This window comes from Crotalus tigris, unplaced genomic scaffold (genome assembly GCF_016545835.1).
Source record: "Crotalus tigris isolate CLP2741 ecotype Arizona unplaced genomic scaffold, ASM1654583v1 scf7180000024340.7048381, whole genome shotgun sequence".
Taxonomy (NCBI): Eukaryota; Metazoa; Chordata; class Lepidosauria; order Squamata; family Viperidae; genus Crotalus; species Crotalus tigris.
The window spans coordinates 2,661,094-2,685,591 of record NW_024100510.1 but is presented as its reverse complement, the minus strand read 5'-3'; the positions used below and the strand labels follow the sequence as shown (position 1 = coordinate 2,685,591).

General features: G+C 38.2%; 2 protein-coding genes across 2 annotated transcripts in view; both read left to right on the top strand.

Moving 5' to 3' along the window:
• Positions 1–360: 360 nt before the first annotated feature.
• LOC120300422 (slit homolog 3 protein-like) lies at positions 361–2,003 on the top strand. The gene has a single exon (XM_039326412.1). It carries the CDS (start codon positions 395–397, stop codon positions 1,499–1,501), a length of 1,107 nt encoding a protein of 368 aa, XP_039182346.1. The 5' UTR covers positions 361–394; the 3' UTR covers positions 1,502–2,003.
• A 20,942-nt stretch (positions 2,004–22,945) lies between these two features.
• The window catches only part of LPAR6 (lysophosphatidic acid receptor 6), a 38,095-nt gene continuing 36,542 nt past the window's right edge, over positions 22,946–24,498 (top strand). The window contains exon 1 of the mRNA XM_039326186.1: positions 22,946–22,971. Within this exon, the coding sequence (XP_039182120.1) occupies positions 22,961–22,971 (11 nt within the window). The 5' untranslated portion in view covers positions 22,946–22,960. The remainder of the gene's footprint in view (positions 22,972–24,498) is intronic.

The window sequence follows — 24,498 nt, the reverse complement described above, 5'->3', positions numbered from 1 at the left end:
CAAAGTTGCAATAGCATTGAAAAAAGTAATGTATGACTATTTTTCACACTTATGACTGTTGTAGCATCCCCGTGGTCACATGATCAAAATTCAGCTGCTTGGCAACTGGTTTGTATTCATGATGGTTGCAGTGTCTAGGGGTCATGTGATCCCCTTTTGCGACCCTTTGATAAGCAAAGTCAATGGGAAGTTGGATTCACTTAACAATCATATTTCTAACTTTACAACTGCAGTGATTCACTTAACAAATGTGGCAAAAAGTCATAAAATGGGGCAAAACTCATTTAACAAATTTCTCACTTAACAACATAAATGTTGAGCTCAATTGTGGTCATAAGTCGAGGGTTGTCTGTAATTAAAATTTAATTATGCATTATGCAATTTTTTCTAAAATATGTATTTTATTTGTATTATCCAACAGGAATCATCAAAAGCACAGAATATGTATTTCCATTACTTAGTCTGGCTTTGGTTTGCTTCTTCACACAGTGATTCTAGAATCTACCAAGCCTGCAAGAAAATCTGTTTTTGCAAAGAAGGGACAATGTTTGTGAACTGTTCAGGAGTTCATGCTCTGGTGTCAAATCTAACCTTTCCCCCTGATGCAGAACACTTGGACCTTTCTCACAACAACTTGTATTCTATTCCTTGGAAATCTCTACGTTTCCTGTGGAAGTTGCAGGTTCTCCTTTTGAGCGGCAACTCCATCCACAAAGTTGGAGAAAGAACATTCATTTCATTGGACAGACTCCACAAGCTTGATATTAGTAGAAATGATATCTCGTTTCTTGGCAATAGTTTTTCAGTGGGTCTTATTTCACTCTATGAACTTATTTTGGCCTACAATAAACTGCAAGAGCTACAGTACAAAAATTTTCAGTACTTTGAAAACCTTCAGAAGCTGAATTTGCAAAATAATAACATTTCCTCCATAAAAATGGGGACTTTCCGCAGTCTTACTTGCTTGAGGCAACTTTATCTTCAGAACAATTGCCTTCATGCCCTACATGCTAGACTATTTTCTATGCTGCAACACTTAGAGATCCTGAACTTGGAGGGTAATATGATAAAAACTATTTCTCCTGAAGCCTTTATTCCATTAAGCCACCTTACAATACTTAACTTGATCCACAATAAAATTGAGCATATTAAATTCAAAACATTATTATCTTTGAAAACCCCTGGAACTCACCTCTTACTCTCAGACAATCCCTGGTTGTGTGACTGTGATCTTCAGAGAGTTTTTGCAAAACTGCACAGTGTCGGGAGACTAATCTTGGAAGATTACTATAACATGACATGCATGGAGCCCCATCTCTTGAGAAATCTGCCCCTGCCAGCTGTAGATACGGAACTTTGCATTGCTGAGACAGTGACTGTTCTTGTCATAACTTTTACCGTATTTGTAACTGTTGTAGCTGCCATTGTAATGGCTGAGAGGAACAGGAAGAAAAGGGCTGAGAAACACTGGAGTGACATTGCTTACAATGCTCAAAACTGATTAAATATTTGGTAGTAGGAAACTCCGTGTTTGAAAATGGTACTTAATTTAGCTATATATACTAGAACTATTTTCAGAACCGTGCCTGTCTCCTTAAGTATTTCCTGTTCATCAGGAGTGCAATGTACTGAATCAATCTATCATCAGCTGAGGCTGAAAAAAAGTGCTTTCAACATAATTTGGACTTTAAATGTGTTCTTAGGAGTTGTGACAGTTCTCATCCACATTTCAGTCTTCATAACAGTGAAGCTGACCTCTTCAGATGTAAGTACATCAACCACACTGGCAGCCACATGGATGACTACTGTTATTAATGCTGTGACTAATATGGAGCTACTAAGAAGATGGAATAGACAGGTGCATTTCTTCACGAACCTAGATCCATTATGTGATCAAATTAAACATGAAACAACAATCCATTTGTATAATAACATAAGAGACAGAAGTGTAACGATTGCAGCATTATTAGCCAGCTTTTGTCCGTCCCAAATAAAAAAGTAAATGTTTCTCTCTACTTCACATTCGTTTCTGGAACAGAATCTCTGAGTCATTTTAAATAGTAATATTCAAAGAACTTTTCAATCTTAAAGAACTTTTGAGATTTATATCCGTATGCATGAGGAATTCAATATTCTTAGGTGATAAAGGTACTAATATTTTATAGACTACTCATTTCAAGGCTTTGGGATGGTTCTGGCTGATGGTGAGGGATAGATGGTAGGCGGGCAGGACAGATTTAGTAAAAAAACTGATTTTTTTCCTTCACCATATTATAATCATTATTAAAAAGATTGCAACAAATAGAAAAATACAGAAAAGGGAAACTGGTGAGGGTATTAACCTGATTAATATTTGGATAGGAAGCTGGATTGGCTACCAGATCTGTTTTGTAAAAAATCTGAAAAAGAAGTGTCAGTACAGAAAACTCCTGTGTTCTAGGGGTCATCCTAGACCTAGAGACATTTGAGGGCCAGATGTGGTAGCTCTAAGACAAAGATTTTCAAACTCTGGATCATGATTTCAGGGGATGGGACACATTTAAAAAACAAATTGTTTGCTTATTATGTTTGTACAAAGTGATAACTTTGTCCTGCTTTACTTAAGCAATAGCAGCCTTGTGCAAGCAACACAGGGAGTGAGGTTCAAAAGTGCCAAACAGCTATCAGTCAAACTCAGCTGGTAAGTTCCGACTGCAGCATTTAGAAGTATCTATATATAATTCTTTTCAAAAAATTTAATTGCTGCCTAGAAACCAAGAGACTGACAGTTCCAATCCTGCCTTAGACATGAAAGTCAGCTGGGTGACCTTGAGCCAGTCACTCACTCTCAGCCAACCCATATTACAGGATGGTTGTGAGGATAATAGGATCAGAAAGGATGTATACTTGCCACCTAGAGTTTATAAAAATAATGAAGGCAGGATAAAAATAAAAAATGACCAGCAAAATACAAGCACATATAGGAGTGAAGTTTAGAATTTTGTTTAAATTCTAGTTTTTAAAAATTGAGAAAAAAATTAAAGATGGCTGTTAAAACAACTTAAGTCTGGAACCATGATGACAGTTTTAGTAAATGGTGCCTTTCTTGCAGAATTCTAACCTCAACAAAACAGTTTTATTCATGTAGAAGATTACACAAATTCATTTATCGTTTTAGGGAACTACAATACTATAAATTTTAAAGGCCCTGCCCTAAACAATGTGCTAGACTGGGACATCAAAACAAGAAATCCTGGAAGGGGCCCCTTCCACTCCAGACATGCCTAACCCTCTTGCAGCAGTAACCCTCTGAAGTTACATTACAGTATTTTCTTACGAAAGAAAGCACATGCCACCGATAGTAAAGGGACAGGAAATAATTCGGCTGAATATGTCAGGGCCCACTCAATACCTCATCCCAAGAAAGTAGAACTCGTGGAAGCAGTTTCTTCCAAAAGGAGCTTTTATTAGGAAAAGCTGATAGTAGGCATAATAGACAGGATCTGAGGGTTTCCCGCCAGATCAATAGATTAAAAAGTATCCCCAAGCATAGTCCCACCCCATAATTCATCCGGTTGGTTCAAACAGCCCAATCCCAGGGTGTTAAGTTTGTTGTGGGAAAAAGGAGATAACATCAGGCCATCTCCGATGTTTAGGTGGCTCTTTGCACCTTCCCTTGTGAACGCGGAGATAACACAGTTGCCAGAGGTACATTCCATTCTCCTCCCCCCTTTCTAGCTGACAGCAGGGAAGAAAGATGTTCACAGAAGATGAAATGCAGGAATAGCACAGTGTTACATTGTAGCAATAGAAGAAACAAGGCAATAAAACCCAAGCGCTTCCCCCCTCCCCTCCAGGAGCATGGCACAACCCAGGGAGAGAAGAGAATGCAACATGGGTAAAGAGAGAAAAGGAAAAGGCCCTTTAAAATATGGGTTCTGACACAATCCAAAGGAGCAGCCGAAGAAGCCAGAGCGAGCAACTTCCTGAATATGCATACAATGCCACTCTTTCTTTTTTTAAAATAATATTTTATTAGTTTTCTAATTTTACATTTAGGTATTTAAAAAGCAACGTGGTGGCTGGGTTAATCAATAGTTCAATAACATACAAAAATCTTTAGTACAAATCTCAAGTTACAACATCAAATATTTCCTCTCGTTTTCTCTTAATATCTACTATCTCATATTTAAGCTAATACATTTCTTATTATATAAACTAAGTAAAAACATCATTATTACATTTATCAATAAATTTTTAGCTTATACATATCTTAATTACTTTTACATTCAATCTTTATAGGCAATCAATGTCCTGTTATTGGTTTTTTCCCAATTTTTAATTTCCCATCAATATTCAAATATAACATTTGATATTTATAATTTCCAGGCTTTAGGTAACCGAAGTTTCCCTTATCTCAATTCATAACAGAATCGACTATTCAAAATATACATCTTATCTATTTGAGTATAGTTTTATTCTATTTTCTAAAAGTTATTTATTTCCCACCATATTAAATCATCTAATTAATAATACAGTATCCCCTTCAATAAATCAAAACCATTATATATATTGTCTGGGTTAATCAATAAATCAAGCATATTCACTTTTTTTCTTTTGGATCTAATTTTTAAATATTAAACAAATAGAATCCTTATTTTCAACTAATTTCCAAATATTTTACATTTAATGACCAAAATTCCCCTTATCTCAACTTCTCCCTTTAACCCTCTAATTAATAATATGAAAGCCCCTCTAATAAATCAAAACCCCAATTTTCTTCAGCCTTATTCTGGCTTTCTTCCTTTGCCAATTAGCCTTCCATGTCAATGCTTTTAAATCATCAAATAGATCTCCCTCTATTATTATATATATTATTTGAAATTAGAGAGACTATTTAGTTGCCATTTTTTTGGAAGGACTACTAGCCCATTTGTGTTCATTAGATTGTCTCCCTATTATTCCAATTCCCCATGATTGTCCTGAGATGTTTATCTTCCATTCAATCTGTTCTTCTTCCTTTTCCTCAAATTTCTTCTGATTTATATAGAAAGTCTTTTCCATTTTCAGTGTTGTCGCTCCCTTTTCTGGATTTTCCATTAACTGTATTGGTTGGTCAATTGAGTCTTCTGTCTTAGTATTTGATTGTTCCACTTCTTCTGTTATCTTCTGCATTGTTAATTCTTTGGTTGTAGTCAAAATTTGAGTTTGTATATTTAAGCTGGCATCTTGTTTTTTTATGTTGCATCTTATTTTGTCACAAACTGAAAGAATGGTTTCATGTATTGCTTTCAACATGGAAAGGAGCTTTTCCTGGTCTTCATCCATATTCTCTTAATAGTGTGTTAAGTTGAGGACTTTAAAATCAGATGTTAAAAATAATTTTATAACTAGGTATGGGGCCTCTTTTCGCGTATTATAGGTGGTCTTTATAATAGAAGTCGTTTGTCAAGTAAGATTTTATAGTCCAAGGTATTTCATCATCTCATGTAATAACCAATGTTCAACACCACCTCTTTCATTCATAAAGCAGAGGAACCAAATTACTAAACCTACATTTCTCAACAGAAGGTAAATTAAAGGAACAACAGGGCTTCCTTTCCTCGATGGGCTTGATCCTATTCAGAAAGGAAGCGCGGGCCCCATGGAGACTGGCCGGGGAGGAGGGGGGTCTCCATTCTATCCCCGCCTCTGTGCACGGGGCTCCCTGGGCGGGCAGAGGCTCCCTCAACCACACCTGAGCAGCCCTTTCGGCAGCAGCGGCGTCTCAGCGGGAGGGAAGAGCCATGGCAGCACTTCCTGCGGGTCCATAGTCCCCAATGGCCCTTGGGTTTGAGAGTGGATAGGCTTTGGCTACATAACGAGGTTATATTCCTCCTGCTCTAGCCCTGACTAAGCACGTTATTATTATCTCACTCGACCCCCTTCGGAGGGAAGGTTTTTGCCTGTATTTTGATCCAAAGCTATCATTTTATGCAAGCCCGCTAATCAAGACCATCACTGGTGACAGTGGGACCCACAAAATGTTCCCCTTGCAGTACTGCCATTTAACGAGATTTCACCCCAGGAGTGAAGAGACCGAAACCACCCCAACTCTCGCTGCTCCCGGATAGCTACACGCCACCTTCTTTCATCAAAACAAACGCGAAAGCCCACCCGCGGCCACCCCCAAGTCCCACCCGCCGCTCTGGGCATCGCGAATCAGAAGCCACGGGAGCGTCGCGTCTTACAGGACGACGGGACAGAAATTGCCGCTCTGTTTCTCTTACCTGCTGGGTTGGTACCCCTGCTGGAGCGGCTAGGATGCTGGAGGTACGTTTGGACGAGGCATTGCCCCTGCAGGAGACCGCAGGGGGGAGATGCAGACGGCCTCGTCCTTTTCTCTTGTTTGAACTCCCTGGGAACAGAAGCTAGTTCCTCTGCGACCGAGCTTATTTAGCGGGGTAGGGGGGGGGGTCGTGCTTGCCTAGGCTCCCTCACGGTCGTCCTCGTCCTCCCCGCCCCAGAAACATTTTAGAAATTTCTGGCAATTACGGCCACAAAAGCTAATTCACGTGTATAGGTCCTTTTGTGAGCGACACAAATGAAAGAGTTCAAAACTAAACATAATACCGTAGTCCTTCAGAGGTTCGAAGGTTGCAAAATTTGCAACCGTTCCTTGAGAGGAGCTGGCAGTGTGGCTGTTCCTAATGTTTACATGTGACACTGAATTTCGACATGGGTCCTAGTGGTGGGGTGAGAAAATTTAAAACAGGCCAAACGTGAATGATGGCACATAGAACACGCTTTATCTTTTTTTTTAGTCATCGTCTGAGTGGCATACGCACTGCCTTGACATATCCTATCCTTCCGCCTAAAGACGTGGCTCTGCCCATTGGTCTGGGGACCAAATGGGGCAATTCCACGCAGGAGGTGGCTGCTGGGTGCTGGAGCTGAGGTGGCAAACTCCACCTCAGCTCTCCACCCGTCCATCTTTTTTATTATAATATTGATGGATTCTCATTGTGTTGTTCTTCATTGTTTATTTTGTTGTTCTGTTATTTTACTAATATTCACATGCTTTTCATTTACCTTCCCTTTTATTGTAAACTGCCTAGAGTGGCTCTATCGCAAGATAGGTAGCAAATATATTTGACAAATAAATAATATATTTTCTCTTTCAGTGGTCTGTATGAGAATTGTTTTCTTTTTAGCAACTAGGAAGAGGCGTCTACTCTCCACTAACTCAGCTGGCTGGCAGGAAAAACTGGAATAAGTACCTGCATTTCCAAAGCAGACCTTACATATTGGTATGTTCCTAACACTTTCTTGCAGACTATTGTAGATTATTCACATGTCATAAGACTTGTTGGATCGTAAGCTGCCTGTACAGATCCCAAGGGTTGCTGAAAAGGTAAGACAGATCCCATGACTAAGGTATTCTAACATTTTATGATTAGGGATGTTTGAGTCATGAATAATGGCAGCATACAAATGCACATAGCTCCAAAAGAATCAGTATAGACAAAACTTTCATTTTCCCCTACATTAGAAGATTGTTCCATAGATAGTTGTATCCCCTACTCACTAGTACACAGTGGTTATGCAGATCTCTTGACCAAAGTTTAATGCCAAATAGGTTGAAAACCAGATTTCTTGCAACAATATCACATTGAACTAGTTATGAAAGTTATAAAGTCATTGTTTCTACATTTTGACAACAAAATGGCTATATTCCAATTGGGATAGCTTTGTTCTGGTGTACCTCATATAGCTGTGAGGAGAACTCTGCATATAGGAGATGGGACCTCTCTTGTAGTATTGTTTGGAATACACTAATCCACTTCCATCTTTGCAATGCAGCTCCTGAGGTTGAAGTTTCCCTCTCTTGAAAATTTTAATTTCAGTATTTAATAAAAGCAAAATATTTTACTTTAAAAAGAAAAATAGAGAAAATTTGAGAGGATTATGAACATCATGATTTCTGTTTCGATCAGTATCCTGGTAAGAGAGGATGTTTTGGAAATTATCCCAAGTGACTTGTGGGATTATGTTCTGTTAAGATATCAGTGAGTAAAGTCTGCTGATAGTGATTTGGCTATCCTTTGCTTGATCTGAATCCTAAAAGAAATGTCTGATATTGCTGTTCCATCCAGTGAGCTTCAAAAGTTAGGGCAGGGAATGTTCAGGGCAGATAGTTGTAATAGACTTTTCCCATCGTAGATAGACAGTTTAACAGATGACATGTTAATATTTATGTAGTTCTAGATCAGTGGTTCTCAACCTGTGGGTCGGGATCCCATTTGGGGTCGAACGACCATTTCACGGGGGTTGCCAAACAACGCAGTCCGCCATTTTTTCCCCCTTTTCCTTAGCTGTGCTACTCCCTTTTATTCTATTGGCTTTTGAAAGCCAATAGAATAGACTCTCTTGAATAGAGTCTAATTCTATTGGCTTTCAAAAGCCAATAGGAATTGTCCAGGCTGTCTCTGCCCTGCTGAGCCCGCCAAAAGTCCCATTCTGCAAACGGTGCTGCACCAGTTGAGTAGTCCTCAACTTACGACCGGTTGAGTAGTCCTCAACTTACGACCGGTTGGGGGTCGCGGCATTAAAAAGGTTGAGAACCACTGTTCTAGATACAACCAAGGAAAATGATAGGATTGGAACAAGTGAAAAAACAGTAATAAATTAATAAAATGTATAGAATAATTAATCAAATGTATAGAATAAAAGTAATTATACAAGAGTCTCTCCTGTGGGGTCTTTGATGCTCTCTGAGCTCGGTTGTTTTCTTGCAGATGTTTCATTACCAAACTAGGTAACATCATCAGTGCTAGTAGGAAGTGGGATGTCTACTAGCACTGATGATGTTACTAGTTTGGTAATGAAATGTCTGCAAGAAATCAGTCTAATTCAGAGGGTATTAAAGACTCCCACAGTTCAATACCAAGCTACAAATATTGTCTTTTATACAAATTTCCATTATCTGTAGACATACAGTACTACACAATGTTTGTAAAGGCTGTATTTTTACTGTAACAGAAAATGCTGGATGTTGGGAAATAGCCATTATTTGCTCTCCACTCTCAAGAGGAATTGAAGTCAATTTATCAGGCTTGCATGTTTGGCAGTGCTGGCAATGAAGTTCTTTATGCAACTGAAAATAATGAGGTGACTTTTGAAGATATAACAGTGAATAGCTATTTGCCTTGGTATCAATTTAACTTCAGTTATTCCGATTCCATACAAATCTGAAGCTTGGTTTTCCAAGAATCTTCCTGTGCACATTTGTTTTTTTTTTTTTAATTGAAAATTTTTAAATTTTTACAAAAACAAATCCCCTTCCCGTACCCCCCCCAACCCTACCTCACCCCCCTCCTCCCCAACCTCCCAAGCCCTCCCCTGAACTTCCCAGAGCTAAGTACAGGCTTAATTAAGAAAAAAACTTAAAACACTTTTAAAACCTAAACAAATTTAAATACAATCATCATTCTATATAAACTCCCTCCAAAAACGCAAATTTAAACATTACTTTCTTTGAATATCTATGCCTATAATATAAAATCTAATTTCTCCCTCTTTCTTTATCCTAATACAAAAAAATAAACATATAAACCTTTGTTATACCATTAAAACTAAATACTCTTAGAAAACTTAAAATAAATACATATTTCCTTCAATCTTCATAATCTTCTCACCTATCCAAAAAAAAAAAAAACTTAAAAATCCTAAACAAATCTAAGCAAATTATTTTCTCTTAAAAATATTAATAATAATATTTAAAAACTTGAAACACTTTTAAATCCTAAACAAGTCTAAATACAATCATCATTCTATATAGACTTCCTCCAAAAACACAGATTTAAACATTACTTTCTTTCCTAAACAAATCTAGACATTTAATTAAACAAATTATTTTCTCTTAGAAATATAATAATAATATTTAAAAACCAAATTTAAGCATTACTTGAAACTTAAACAAGTTATACTCCCTTCGAAACACAAATTTATTAGAATCCCCTCACTGAAATAAACAAATTATAATCCCTTCAAAACACAAGTTTAAACAATATTATCATTAAAGGTTTAAAACTTAAAGCTGAAATATATTATTATCCCAAAACACATGTTTAGACATTACATAAGACATTTTCCAAAAACGATATAAGTTTTACTTCTCCGACAATCTCAATAGTAAACTTCTTGTATCTAAAATTTTCATTCAATATCCATAATCTTCTGTCTGATAGCCAGTTGCATCTACTATAAGCACAATCCATATCAGTCTCTCTTGCCCGCAAGCATCGAAAAGAATGCGTGGAATTCTGCCCTTGAAGATCGCTCCAAAGAGTTTGTAAGTCCTGGTTGACCCCCAAGCTCAGGAATCAGTACCTGTGAAACTTCCTCAACCTCCTTCTTCTGTTGGTCTTTCTCTTTACATTTATATGTTACTTTTTCTTTACATTTATATGTTGCACCAGTCTCAAGGACCGATACCTGTAAAACTTCCTCAGTGAATTCCTCCTTGTGTTGATCTTCACAATTATAAGTTGTACAAGTTATCCTCTGCCCGTTCCTCTCTTGTCGGTGCCCCTCAAGCTGAAATTTCCCAATTTCCATTTCTGAAGATTGCTCCAAAGACTTTGTAGGTCTAACTTCCGAAGCCAATACAGGTAAGGATTCCTTAAATTCCTCCTTGTATTGATCTTTACAATTGTAAGTTATACAAGTTATCCTCTGCCCGTTCCTCTCTTGTTGATACCCCTCAAACTGAGATTTCCCAATTTCCATTTCAGGCAGCAATTCCACCCTTGAAGATTGCTCCAAAGACTTTGTAGGTCCAATATCTCCCAGAGATTCAGAGACCACTGAATATGAAACTTCCTTAACCTTCTTCTGTTGCTGCTTTTCTTTGGAATTATGTGCTACACAAGTTGTCTTCTGCTCCTCAATCTGGACTTGTTGAGACCTAATAGATGGCGATGCACATACCCCCAGGACCGAAGTATAAAAATCTTTTGCTTGAAAAACAGTATTAAGTCTATGACATGTCCCCAGGTAGTTCACCACCATTCCAGTCGGAACATCCCATCTGAATAGAATTTTTCTCTTTTTAAGTTCATTTGCTAGAAAAGCAAACTCCTTTCTTCTTCTTAAAATTTTAGATGGGATCTCCTTAAAAATTATGACATCTTGTGAAGCAATTTGAAATCTCTTCTTATAATAGGCTTGCACAATTTCATTGCGTAAAGATCTTTTACCAAAGTAAATTACCACATCTCTTGGCAGATTCTTCTGTGCTGCCACCACAGAGTTAACCCTAAATAATTTTTCAATTTCACTAAGTATTCCCTCTTTTTCTTTATTCAAAATCAATGCAAAGTCCTTTGCAACCATCTCTTTCAAATCTCCTTGCAAAGACTCTTCCAGGCCTCTGATTCTTAAGGCATATTCCATTTGTCCATATTGAAGCATAAGAATCTCATTTTCCATTTCTTTTTCCATACTTTCAATTTTCCCCTCCATTATGTCCACTTTTTCAGCTACCTCTTCCACATGGGAGTTCACCTTTTCAAGAACAGAAGCAACTCCTTCTAAAGCCAAAACAAAATCTTGTCTCAAGATCTTATTATTTTCCTCTAAAATCTTTTTCATTTCTGCCCTAATTTGAATTATAACATCTCCCATCATGTTTTGCAAATCCTTCATAGTTATTAGCTGACCCCCAGAAGAGGGTGAAACTGTTGATTTAGAAGCTGTAGAAATCCCTGGACGCTTTGGAGCCATCTTAAAGAAAAACCTTTAGCCCTTCTTAAAAAATTATAAAAATTCCTTCAAAAATCATAACTCCCTCCAAAGAAGGTCATTATAATAAAAAGAAAAAAGGGGGAAAAAAAAGGAAGAGAAAAAGAATTAAAAAAAGCTTTACTCCTTCTTAAAAATTGCAGGAAATTAAACAGAAAAAAGTCCTTCAAAAAAGGGTCATTACCATAAAAAGAAGGGAGAAGAAAAAAAAAATTAATTAAATAGAAAAAGTCCGTTCCAAAAAAAATACTTAGAGATACCAAAAACAACCATTCCAATCATAAGAAAATAAAAAGGGAAAGAGAAAGGAAAGAAAGAGAAACACCAAAAAGCCTGCCGGTCAGCATTCTAACTTCAGAAAAAAAAACACCGAGAGATTTGCCGATCGCCATTTTACTTTCCCTTTCAACAAAGAAAAAAAAATAAAAAGAGAGAATAAAAATAGAAGCAAGTCTTAAAACTTAAAATCCAAATAAATCAAAGAAAGGAAAAACTAAATCCTCTACTCAGCTCTGTCCGTTTATAAAAAAACTCACCAGTTCTCTTTAAGCACGGAGGTGTTTGCAGCGGCTCGTTTTGTCCCTGAGGACAAAAACAGCTGGGAAGCGGAGACAAGTCTGAACTCCGTGGGAGCACTCCTTTCACCCCCCCCCAAAAAAACTTGGGGGGTGCAAAAGAGGCTCTACCACTATTCAGACACTCTCTACCCCCCCCTTTGCCCGGGAGGGGGATTTTGAACCGCTGAACAGCTGGTGTCTGCTGTTCATAGCGGTTCTTACACTTACCCAGGAGAGACGGCTACAAAGTAGCCGCCATCGCGCGCGCAAAATCCACCGGAAGTCCCCCACATTTGTTTTAAAATTTGGAAGGCATGAGGCTTCTCTGCCTTGCTTAATACGTAGCTTTCCCCAGGTCTAACATAAAAACAGAATAAATATACAGTATTGTACACTTTTGATTTCCTTTAGGGCAGAACATATAAGGATGGCAGAAATGTGACTAAAATATATATCCTCAAATGTGTAAACTCAAAATTCACTATAAATGCATTTTGGGGTGTTCTTAAATATTTTAATTATACATGCTTATAAAAGTATTTTGATATTGACAGTATCATTGCTTAATAGGTTTTTGCTTTAGGCATGAACTGCAGCGGATGTTTGGGAATTGGTGATGTACCGAGCAGCATCGAACTTCGAAGAATAAATATTTTATGTGGCAAAAAATTAGTTTCTCTCAGTTATGGAAGTGGACCTCATGTTGTTCTGGCTACTACTGGTATGTTATGTGTTTCTATCTATGGTTATTTTATTAATCTATTCCTTGGCAACAGTATTTTATTGTTTCTTTTGAAAATAATCATATTATTAAGAAAGGAAAGCTAAGAAATTTTCGGGAGATGCTGGAATTACTTTTCTTTAACTGATATAGTAGATGGAATTTGATAATTTGTACTTAAAGTTTAGTTATTAGAATAGTACATGGATGTACAAATAGTCCTTGATTTAAACCTACAATTGGGACCATAATTTCTGTTGCTAAGCAATGCAATTAAGTGAGTCACACTCTATTTTATTACTTTTATGCTACGGGTATTAAAGAGAATCCCACTTAACCCATTGACTTGAGAAGGTCACAAATATAATCATGTAAGCCTGGGAGACTGCAGCCGTTTTAAAGATAATGCTGGCTGCTAAATGCCTGAATTTTAATTGTGTGGATGCTGCATGAGTTGTAAGTGTAAGGATTGGGCATAAAGTCATTTTTTTTCAACACCATCATAACTTAAAACAGTCATAAAACAAATGGTCATAAGTTAAGGATTACTTGTAATAAAACTTAGCAATTTGCTTTTGAAATGTTACATGGCTAAGAAATATTCAAAATTTGCAATAAAACAACTTGAATGACAGATAAGCTTTCTGAATGTTAGGATATATTTATTCTATAGCTGTACATATTCTTCATTAAATGTTACAAAGCATCATGAGAAATGAGATGTGTTTCCACCTCAAAATACCTTATCAAAACTCAAGCGAGTCTGTACAATCGGAATAGACTCCACAAAGCTTCAAATATTGTTTCTGTATGCACTGGGAGTTTTGGTCAATGGGAGATGCTGAAAATACATTATTTTGTATAGTCCCTCTTTATAGATTTATATAAATTAGATTATACATGTGATTGGATACAGCAGCAAGGTATTTGATGGGATATAAACAAAAGCAAATAATTGATTGAATATAATTTATCTTGTACCTAGTGATATTAGGGAAGCAAGTAGGATATAACTTTGAAGTAGTAGATAGGACTACAAAGACATTAGGGATTGAAAAAAAACAATGTAGCAGTATCCCATGAACATAATTTCTTTCTAGAGAATTAACTTTTTATCCAAATTTCCTTGGAACATTCTAGAAATGAGCTATATTTGGAGGTTTCCTCTCAAGGTTTATCAATATCAATGAACAGGCTGTGCTTCGTTATCTTGATGCTGTTCAAATTTAACAGTTATAGTAATAGCACATAGATTTATATACTGCTTCACAGTGCTTTATAGCCCTCTCTGAGGAAGTTTGCAGAGTCAATATATTGCCCCTAACAATCTGGGTCCTCATTTTACCGACCTCAGAAGGATGGAAGGCTGAGTCAACCTTGAGCCCTGTCAGGGTCGAACTGCAGGCTGTGGGCAGCCTGCAGTTCTGCATTCTGACCACTGTGTTATGCTAAAAAAAAATAAAAATCTTAAAATGGAATTTCTGTTGAGTTACTTACATTTATTTAGAAACATCTTTGAATAAAGAAGAGATTGTGAAATAACCACTTGTTCTCCAGTCTAGATAATTAATCTAGTTAATGACAAGCTAGTCTTCTAGCTGAATAATAATTTGTGTCAGTTCTGGTTTTAATATTTTTGCTACCAGTGCATGCAGGATTCATAACATGCTGCCATTTCTGTTTGCATTATTTCTTTCATTGCAAAATCTACAGAGACTAGTTTACATTGATTTGAGTAATGCTGGTTTCCATGAAATCATCTGAGCAGATCATCAGAAATTTCTTCATTTTGCAATAAAGGAATTTTGGTTTGAGTTCACAGTGCTTGCCTTCCATCTCCTTAGGTGTTTGAATGTTTAATGGTTATTGGCAGTTTTCCTTACCTTGCTTGTACTGACAGTCCTTTGAGTGAAAAAGCTACCCCTTTCACAACTACTTGGCTCTACTTGATCATCTACACTTTTACGTCAACTATGGGATGTCACTACTGACCAACTTGCACTACATACTTGCCCAAAGTCTCAAATTAGTTTCTTGCTAAATTCACCTGTTCTTATTGGCTGATAAAATTGTCATGCCCATTCCTCTTGAATTGTGATTAATGACAATACAATCACTTTGAATCCATTTCCAGAAGCTGATCTTGGGCTATATTATGGTGATTATGGATGTCCAGAATGGCAGTTTTCATATATGATCACTGCAGTGTTGGTTTATAATATACTGTTCTCTATAAGCTTACCAAGTTTTAACTCAGCTATCTAACTGTAGTGGCACAGTGGTTAGAATGCAGTATTACAGGCTACTTCTGTTGACTGCTGGCTGCCAGCATTTTGGCAGTTCGAGTCTCATCCGCTCAAGGCTGACTCAGCCTTCCATCCTTCTGAGGTTGGTAAAATGAGGACCCAGATTGTTGGGGTCAATATGCTGACTTTGTAAACTGCTTAGGAGGACTGTAAAGCACTGTGAAGCAGTATATACATCTAAGTGCTAGTGCTATCTACTTTGTTATATCACACCCACCATTGGCACGGTAACATGAATCAAATGCTTCCATTCTTCATGTAAATCCATTTCGATTCTTAACTTCTGTACCTGGGCAAGCTTGGACCAGACCATTTAGGAATGCATTCCCATGCTGTTTCACTACTTGGACAAATGCTATAGGCTGTCTGCCCAGTTCCACAATACATAAAATGGTTGTGAAAATTTGTCACTATTGATTAATTATCATAGTTTTTTATTTGGAATAGGGCCAGTTATTTAAGATGGTTACCTATATTTGCATAAGTCACAAAACTATGTGCATAGGTGATAGTGATCATTCACTTAGCTAAACTTTTCCATTGTTATTTGTGCACCTGATCAATATCAATGTCACTTGCAAGTTCATAAAGTATTCCGTTTTCTGATATACGTACCACAACTATTAGATCAGATGTCAGAGTTCATGTGACACTATTGCTAAATAGGGTGTAGTTAAGGCCTAGTTGTCAGGTAAATGCAGCTTACTAGATACCTATATGAGTGATGTACAGAGAAGTGAAGAACAGGTAGTATATGTGAAATTCTAGTTTCTCAAAATATAATGTTTCTATATTTCTCTCCTCAGGCATTATATCTATACTGGAGTTATGATGGTGACCTTAAAGAACTAAAGTAAATAAGAGAACATCTTTGAGGTATATGTCCCAAAGAAGGAATCTTTCAGGTCTGTCAGATGTAGCTTGGCTCTAGAATATTCTGATGATGTCTGTGAAGCTGGTAAGCCCTTTGAAACCAATGTGGGGGAAAGCTTTGAAGTTTGGATCTTTTTCATAAGAATGAGATAATATAAGAGAAAACAGATGGTCACATCATTATGTAAAAGAAATTCCACTTCAAGGATAATGTAATATTTGTATATTGATTAGTTTACAGACACCATTCCTTTCTCAGCCTGCCATCTACTCTGTTTATCTGTTTCAACCTTTATTATATCAATTAATGTTAGCATTTTTCATTTGCTCGTGATCTGGGTAATTATTTCACAATGAAGGAAAATCATTGTAATGTAGCCAGTTTTTATATCAGCCTTTCAAAGCTATTTTCTTTATATTATAGAAGAAAAAGTATATGCTTGGGGCCATAATGCAGTCCGCTGGGAAATGGAAAAGCCATCGGTACATTCCTTGCCAAATCTCCACCAACTTGATAAACAAAAAAGTAATTGAAATTGCTTGTGGCTCACATTATTCAATGGCATTTTCTGCTGATGGTGCGGTAAGAAGAGTTATTATAATTCTGTGCAAGTTGCTTTTGAATTGTGTATCAATTTTATTTTTATATATTTTTATTAAACAACAAAGTTAAAAGATAGATGTGAAAATGAAGAAAAATCAGTAACAAAGAAAGAAAAGGAAAGTGTGTTGAAAACAATAGAAAGTGAAGAAAAAGATGCTTAAATAAGCTACTTTCAATTTTTACACCAATTAGATTTACTTGATACCATTTCCCCTTTCAAAATTACATACTATAATTCCCTTCTCCCAAATATACCCTTTTTTAAATGGATAAACCCAGAAATCACCACTTCATGTTTTTCCATTTTCAGGGAAAAAAACGTTAAGAGGAGTTTTATATAAAAATTTAAAAGCAGCAGGAATTCAGTGTTAAAAGGTAAAAGTTTCTCCTGTCCAGTTGTGTCCGACTCAAGGAGGCATTACTCGCCTCCGTTTCTTAGCTGAGGGAGCCAGTGTTGTCCAAAGACACTTCTAGGGTCATATGGCCAGCATGACTATATGCCAAAGGCAAATGGAACATTGTACCTTCCCACTCAAGTACCTATTTATCTACTCGCATTTGTATCCTTTTGAACTGCTAGGTGGGCAGGAGCTGGGGCAAGTAATGGACGCTCGGGTCTCAAATCCAGACTGTCAGCTTTCCATCGGACAAACTCAGTGCCTTTAACCACTGAGCCATTGCGCCCCCACTGTGTTAAAACTAATAATTTCTAATTCCTTAATGCTGTCATTTTGGTGGCCTTAATTATCTAAGCATTGATTTTTACTCTTTCTGATAAACATCATGGTTGCAACCAATTTTTGTGCTCTGTCCCATCTTTGAATAAATTTAGATGTCAAAAGTCTATTGAAAATAGTCTTTCCCAGGCTGTTGGGCTGTTTACTAAATATGAACAAGTATGACCCTGTTGGAGCAAATGCTTCATTTTTTAGATGTAACCAAGAAGGCAGTATTTTTTAACATACTTTGCTGTACTAGCTTTACAATATCTAGGAAGGTACAAGCTTAACTAAATATAAAACACTGTACTGCATATGTTCCAGTTAATTGCTTCCATTTCATAATTCTACAAATGTATTGCTTTTCTATTGATAATAAAATTATAACCACACTTCAGGAGATTTAGTGCTATTTTTCAAATCTCCATCATCAGAGACAAAATGATAGAAACAATGAATTTGTCCTACTACACAGAATTGGCACTTACCTTTCTGTTATTTTGCAGCTGATACATTTCAACCCCATTTTTATAGGTCTTCCCCCCCCCACCTTGGATCAGCATAAGTGATCTGTTTAAATGTACATCAGAATTAAACTTAACCAGATAAACCTATAAACTGGGTTAAGAAGTATGTGAACTGGAAAATAAATACAACTGCATGCAGTTTTGGGAAGAGACACCTTTGATTTAAGGAGTTGCAAGCAGATGCTACATTCATACTGATGCAGACTCTGAAGCATCTTGCTTCCTTCAAATGTGAAACAGCATTAATTTGCATGAGTTGCAAATACTTTTGTATTATTTTTATTTCAATATTATTTTTGTACTTTAAGACATGATAATTCAATACCATAGTTTTCCAGTTCTGATTTGAGGGAAATGGTTGTTAGAACCCATTCTTTTCCTGGGGGGGGGGGGGAGTCTATTTTTTTCCTAATTCATTTCTTTCTTAGGGTTCTGCCATTCTCTCTGCTTTGCTACAATGTATCCTTTTCTGCTGTTCCTGCATGCTGACTCTTTGAACTGTCTCTCCCTTGATGTTACCTTGGGGTGAGAAAGGAATGTGCCTCTGGCCATCTGGCTTATCTCTCGCTGGGGAAGGGCAAAGTCAAAGAAATGAAATCCTCCAATATTTTGAAATATTGCAAGGCTTCTAGGAACACAAAAAAGAAACCATGCTGTTATTTGTATTGTGTCAAATGTTTCAATGGTGAGTCACATCATGTTTGTTTGTTTATTTATTTATTTGTTTGTTTGTTTGTTTATGTACCAAATTTAGCTAATGCCCATCTCACTCACAGAGCAACTCTTCCATATTCCCCATTGGAACTAGGAAAATTATGACAATTGTCCACAAAAAGGAAATAGTATAGGAGCAAATAAAATGCAGACTACTTGGCAATTCTATATATAAGTAATTCAGTGAAATATTATTTTACCAGACATTGATATAGTAGATTTTAAGTGGAGTAGAACAAACTATGGCAGAAACGATGCAAATAGAATTCAGAAATGAAATTACATCATTTGCATGGGGATCAAGATAATTATGCAAATGATGTAAATCCTCACTCTTGGAATCATCAGACTTTCCTCAATATCAGATGTCCCTCAGTTAATCTGCTAAATTGAGATTTTACCATAATATAATTGATAGGCAGACAAGGCACTGCATAAGAAAAGTTAAAATAGAAACAGCTCATTCCCGTGAAGCTGTCACAGGTGTCAAAAAGGGCAGTTTCTTAACCATTTTAACATTTTTACTGAGTTGAAAATCTTTATGCTGTAATCTGTCTTGGGAGTTTTTTTGTTGCTGTAAGAATTGCAGCTTAGAAAATTTTATAAAAAGATATTTCCAAAGGACAAAACTCCACAAGATATAATTCTAGCTTTCCAGACTGTGGAGTAATAGCTCCAATGTTGAGCTGTTCCATTTAATTGGGAAATCACTGTTAAGTTGGCAGTCAGAGAAGGGAGAATGAGGAATAATTTTCTTTCCCATTTCTGTTATTAGGGAAAGAGAGAAAAGAGACCAGATGCCTCATACATTTGCTAAAATATTGAAGCAGATTTTGACTTTTCCAGATGCTTCGTACCAAAAAAGACAAAATCTCCCTCTGATTGTGATGGTCTCCTTAACTAAAAAGGCAAAGGAGCCACTCCAGGGTGGAAAAGACAGGAGAGATCTATAACCATTTGGTCTTGTCAGGTTTGAGCCAAAACTAAAGCTGATTCATTCCACATTCATACAACCTCCAGGCATCAGTAAAATGCTTTAGATGGCCCAGGGCAAATGTACAACTGAAGGTGATCAGAGGTTCCAAGGTTAACCCTGAGCTGACAGATAATGTCACCCAGCAGTTCATGTAGATCAGTGTTTCTCAACCTTGACAATTTTAAGGCATGTGGACTTCAACTCCCAGAATTCCACAACCAGCAATGCTGGCTGTGGAATTCTGGGAGTTGAAGTCCACACGCCTTAAAATTGTCAAGGTTGAGAAACACTGATGTAGATGTTAAATAGGAATGGAAAGACTCAGGTCCTGTGCCACACCACATCACAGAGAATTGGGGCTACATCTTTCTCACCTACCAGCACTTAGTGTAATCAGCCATGGAGGAAGCAAAAGACCCACTGAAGAACAATGCCTTCCATTCACAGCCCCTTCAAAACAAGCCAGCAGTATACCATGATTGATGGTATCAAAAACTTCTGAGAGCTCAAGGAGGATCAGGACTCATGCTCAGAATCTGATGGATAGTCACTTGGATCTTTCTGGAGTTGAGCTCCAGCAGTGCTGATTTTGAAATAACTATGGCACAGGCTTCTCCAGATTTCTAGGCAGAGTTCCATCCAATTACTCCCGAGAAAGTGGACGGGATTCTTGATATGTCCCCTCTGTGTTAAATCCATACCAGGTCTGGCTGGTTAGAACCCCCTCCCCCTCAGGATGTAACCTGTAGCTTGGTTCAAATGATAGGAAATGTCATGGCCCCATCGGAACCCAGTTCATAGGAGGAGTTGGAACTGGGACCGTCTGATGGGGAAGGCCTGTCCCCTTTGGAATGTTTGGAAACATTCAGGGGCTGAGGCCGATGCTATCCCAGGACCTTCGGGCATTGGGAGAAGTGGTCGACTGGACGGAGAGCTGCCTGTCCTCACAGACACGGGAGAGGATCAGATGTAGACAGGCAGTGGAGCTTAGAGGCAGCAAATCCTCTCTGATAAGGAACGGTTGCCTCCCCCCACTCCACCCAAGGGCACAGAAGCTCAAAGAAGGGCTGCAAGGCTGGAACATCTGGCAGGTGTTGACTTAAAGAGAAGCTTTGTAAAAACTCAGCCTTGACTCTTGTTTCTGCCTGTGGCTTTGCCTTGTGGACTTGCTCTGTGGAACTGCCTTGCCCTTTGGACCTTGACTCTGGATTTTTCCCTTTGAGCTTGCGTCTTCTCTTTGGATTTCCACTCTGCCTTTACAAATTGGTTTTGCTTGCTGACTAGCTCTTGTTTGAGGGACTGAGGGTGGCTGCCTTCGGGGGAAATGTGGGGTGGAGCCTTGCCCGCTGTTATAAGGTCATTTGTTGTGGCAGCTAACAGGGCAATAAAGGACTCCATCATTGCCTGCCTCTACCTAGGCGACCTGGGTCACAACATTCTTTTGTGCAACTTGGAACCTCTTTTCATCAGATTCTTGCTTTTCAGGATGATGAAAATTTATCAGGAAGGATCATGGCAGCCAGGGAATTGCTAGAAAATTGAAACGTAACCTTTATGATCTATTGATTTTATTGTAATTTCTTTGTTTTATTATTGTTGAGCACCTAGATTCATTGAGAGTCAAACAGTATACAAATTTAATACCTTATTGTTATCATTATATCAAGTAAAACTGGTGGCAGCAATAACTACAAACTAGTATGTGTACTTAGTACTTATTGTATGCTAAGTTAGGAAAAGTTAAAATGTATGTTCAGGGGTTTCTGAGAGAAGACAATCTTTCATTCTCTTGACCCAGACTTACTGCTATATGCCCAAACCTGAAATTCCATAATAGACAGATGTCCATAAAGATTAGAATGGAACATCTTGCTTGCAATGTATAGGTTACTTCCCCACCACTCAAACGGTGCTTTCTAAACATAGATATTGTCTGGTTTTGTGGCTCATTAGCTATTCTTGTGTTACTCTTGAACCATAATATTTTATTATGTTTCAAATAAAGTTAATGCATGAAAAAAATCAGTTGGTCCTAGAAAAGTACATTCTCCATGAATCTGAGAACAATACTTGTGCTAAAACAATCTGCTTTTTAGAAAAGTCAGAGGGATTCCTTAGTTTCATCATCTTTGTTATTTTTTTTATTCCAATGATTCAATTGCTTTATTTGTTTATAAGCCCCAAAATTTGTCCACATATTTTAGATTATCAGAATTCTGGGGGGGGGGGGGGAGAAAAAAACCTCTTCAGACTCTATGTCTTCTATATCCAGGATAGACTGATCTTATCCAATTTCTCATTGCCACTTAACTCCCTAGTCAATTGCTTATTTGTTGTTGTTGACCTTTGTTAAAATAAATTTTGCAATTTAGAGGGATCTGCTCCCCGAGAACTCCTTGAACAAAATTACCTAGCTAATATTCTATTAAGGCTCCAACTGAAATCTCAACTCCTTCCTCGCCCCCTTTTGTTTGCCCACCTGCTTCAGTATTCTTTGCTACTGCTGTCTCTTTCTGCCTTTACTTATATAGATAAGAGGGATTTATTTTTGCTTTGTTATAAACCCAGAAGTAAATTGTATTATGAAGGATTAAGGATTCTTATTTTGTGTGTTATATTTAACAGAGAAGCCATTAATTATAAACAGTTCCAACTCTTGACTCATTCTGCCCCCTTTTGAGCTGATGCTTAAAGACCCCTGCCTCTGAGACTTAATTGGTGCTCCAACTAATTTATTGTACACAGTCTGTCTAAACATACAATTGTAAACATACAATTATCACCCTAGGAAATAAGATGATTGAACTTGCATGCTAATGTAATATTTTCTTGTTTTGTTGCTTTGCTGATTTTTCTCCACATTTCAGAATTGCTGTCATTTTTTGAGCCTTGAACTGCTACCAAGAGTCATAATTTAGAACGCATATTAAATTTGCAAATAACTGTTTAAAATACCAGCATTTCATATGTGACATTACTAGCAACATTTTTCTTCCGAGAGTATTTCATAATTATGTGTTACTAAAGGTTCCTTCTAGCCTGTGTATAAATTTGATTTCTCCCCCCGCCTCTTTTGGCAGGCATGTTAGACTTGGCAAGCTTCTATAGAGACAACTGACTAAAGAAGCTTTGCCAGGAAACAATTAAGCAGGGCATTTCTGAAGAGAATGCAATTGCTCTTCTATCAACTGCAGTTAAGTATGAAGCAAAGGTATGGAAAATGTTCTTTATTGAGTTGCTACCGACTGGGGATTCTTGTTCTACAAGCTAGAGAACCAGAAATGATCTGAGAAATTGGTGATTAAAACTGAGTTATGAGCTTGAATTTGCCTGTGCAATTAACATATTGGGTAGTGTTAGTCAAGGAATACTAATAGTCACTGTTGGAATACTACACCTGGTCTATCTTATGAGAACTGGTAAGAATTAGAAGCAGTTCTTGTATGGGAGGCACTTTAAAGAAGTGAAACCATTGTGCAAATGCTAAGAATTTGCTGTCAGTAATCAGTTTTTGTAATTTTCAAGATATCAGGACAATTTCATAACTTATTGGGAAAGATATATTTGGCTGCATGAAACATCTAGAGCCTGGCTTTTCAACCGGTGGTACACGTACCACCAGTGGTACTTTGGCACCTGGCAGATGGTACGCGACTGTCCTAGACTGTCCTAGTGGTAGCAGGATGGAGAGGAATGAGCTTGAAGCGGCGACAGTGCCACACAAACCTGAGGGAGAGACAGCTAAAGCTGCAGGGTTGTCGGGGCTCGGCAGAAGTGCCAGGATCAGTGCCAGGCTCCAGCTGATCGGCGCTTTCGGAAGGTGGAAGTGCGCTGAAGAGGAGGTGGAGGGATGAGAGAGGATATTAAAGGAGGTGGGGTTTTGGCAGGAAAGGGCCAGCAACGGGCTGCCCCCGCCCCGCTCCCTGGGCACGTAAAGAGGCGGCAACCACCCAGCATCCCTGCTGAGTGTCTCTGCTGACCACCGAGGAAGAAAAAAGGTAAGTGAAGCACTTCCCTTTCCCCCAGGACGCTAGCGCTCATGTGCTCACTGCCTTTTCCATGCACCCCCAGGGGTCTGGGCAGAGATTGGGAGGGCCCTCGCTGGCTCTAGGACTGCCCCACGGATCTAAGGCTGAGCGCATTCTGGCTTTGATGGCCCCCACGCCCACTCGCTGACTTAACCTCGCAGCCACCAGGCTTTCCTTTCACCTGGACCGCCCCTGCCTGCGTGGGATAGCTACGGCTGGTGACCGCATGACCACCGGCAGTACTGTCAATCTCTCCCCCTCCCATCATCCCTTCCTGAGCGCAGAGGAAGGAAAGAGAAGCAGGGGAGGAAGGAAGGAAGGAGGGGAGGAAGGAAGGAAAGAAGGGAGCAGCCTGGTAAAAGGACTGCCTTCTGAGCACTTCTCGGGAGGTTTTTTTTAGCTGCCAGAGGCTCCAGACAGGAGGGTTCCCATTTTGAACCTTTCCTGATCGTTGCCTGAAGGGCCTCTGCATGGCTATCAGCTCACTCTTCCAGACCTGTGCTCATGTTTGTGTGCGTGCACTCCTTGCAGCCCCACGCTGTGACATTGGGGAGAGATAACAGAAGCTGCAATGGGAGCTTCTTACAGCCTTCCACAGGGCTGGGGGTGGGAGTTGAGGGGGGCAGGACGCAGGATGCGATGCAATCGGTGGTATGTTGAGAGAAAGAAACAAGTACTCCAAAAAAACAGCTTTCGTTAGTTTGCAGCCT

What these genes read in the sequence shown, in the direction of transcription:
- LOC120300422 (XM_039326412.1), top strand. Translation starts at nt 395, where the DNA reads ATGTATTTTATTTGTATTATCCAACAGGAATCATCAAAAGCACAGAAT.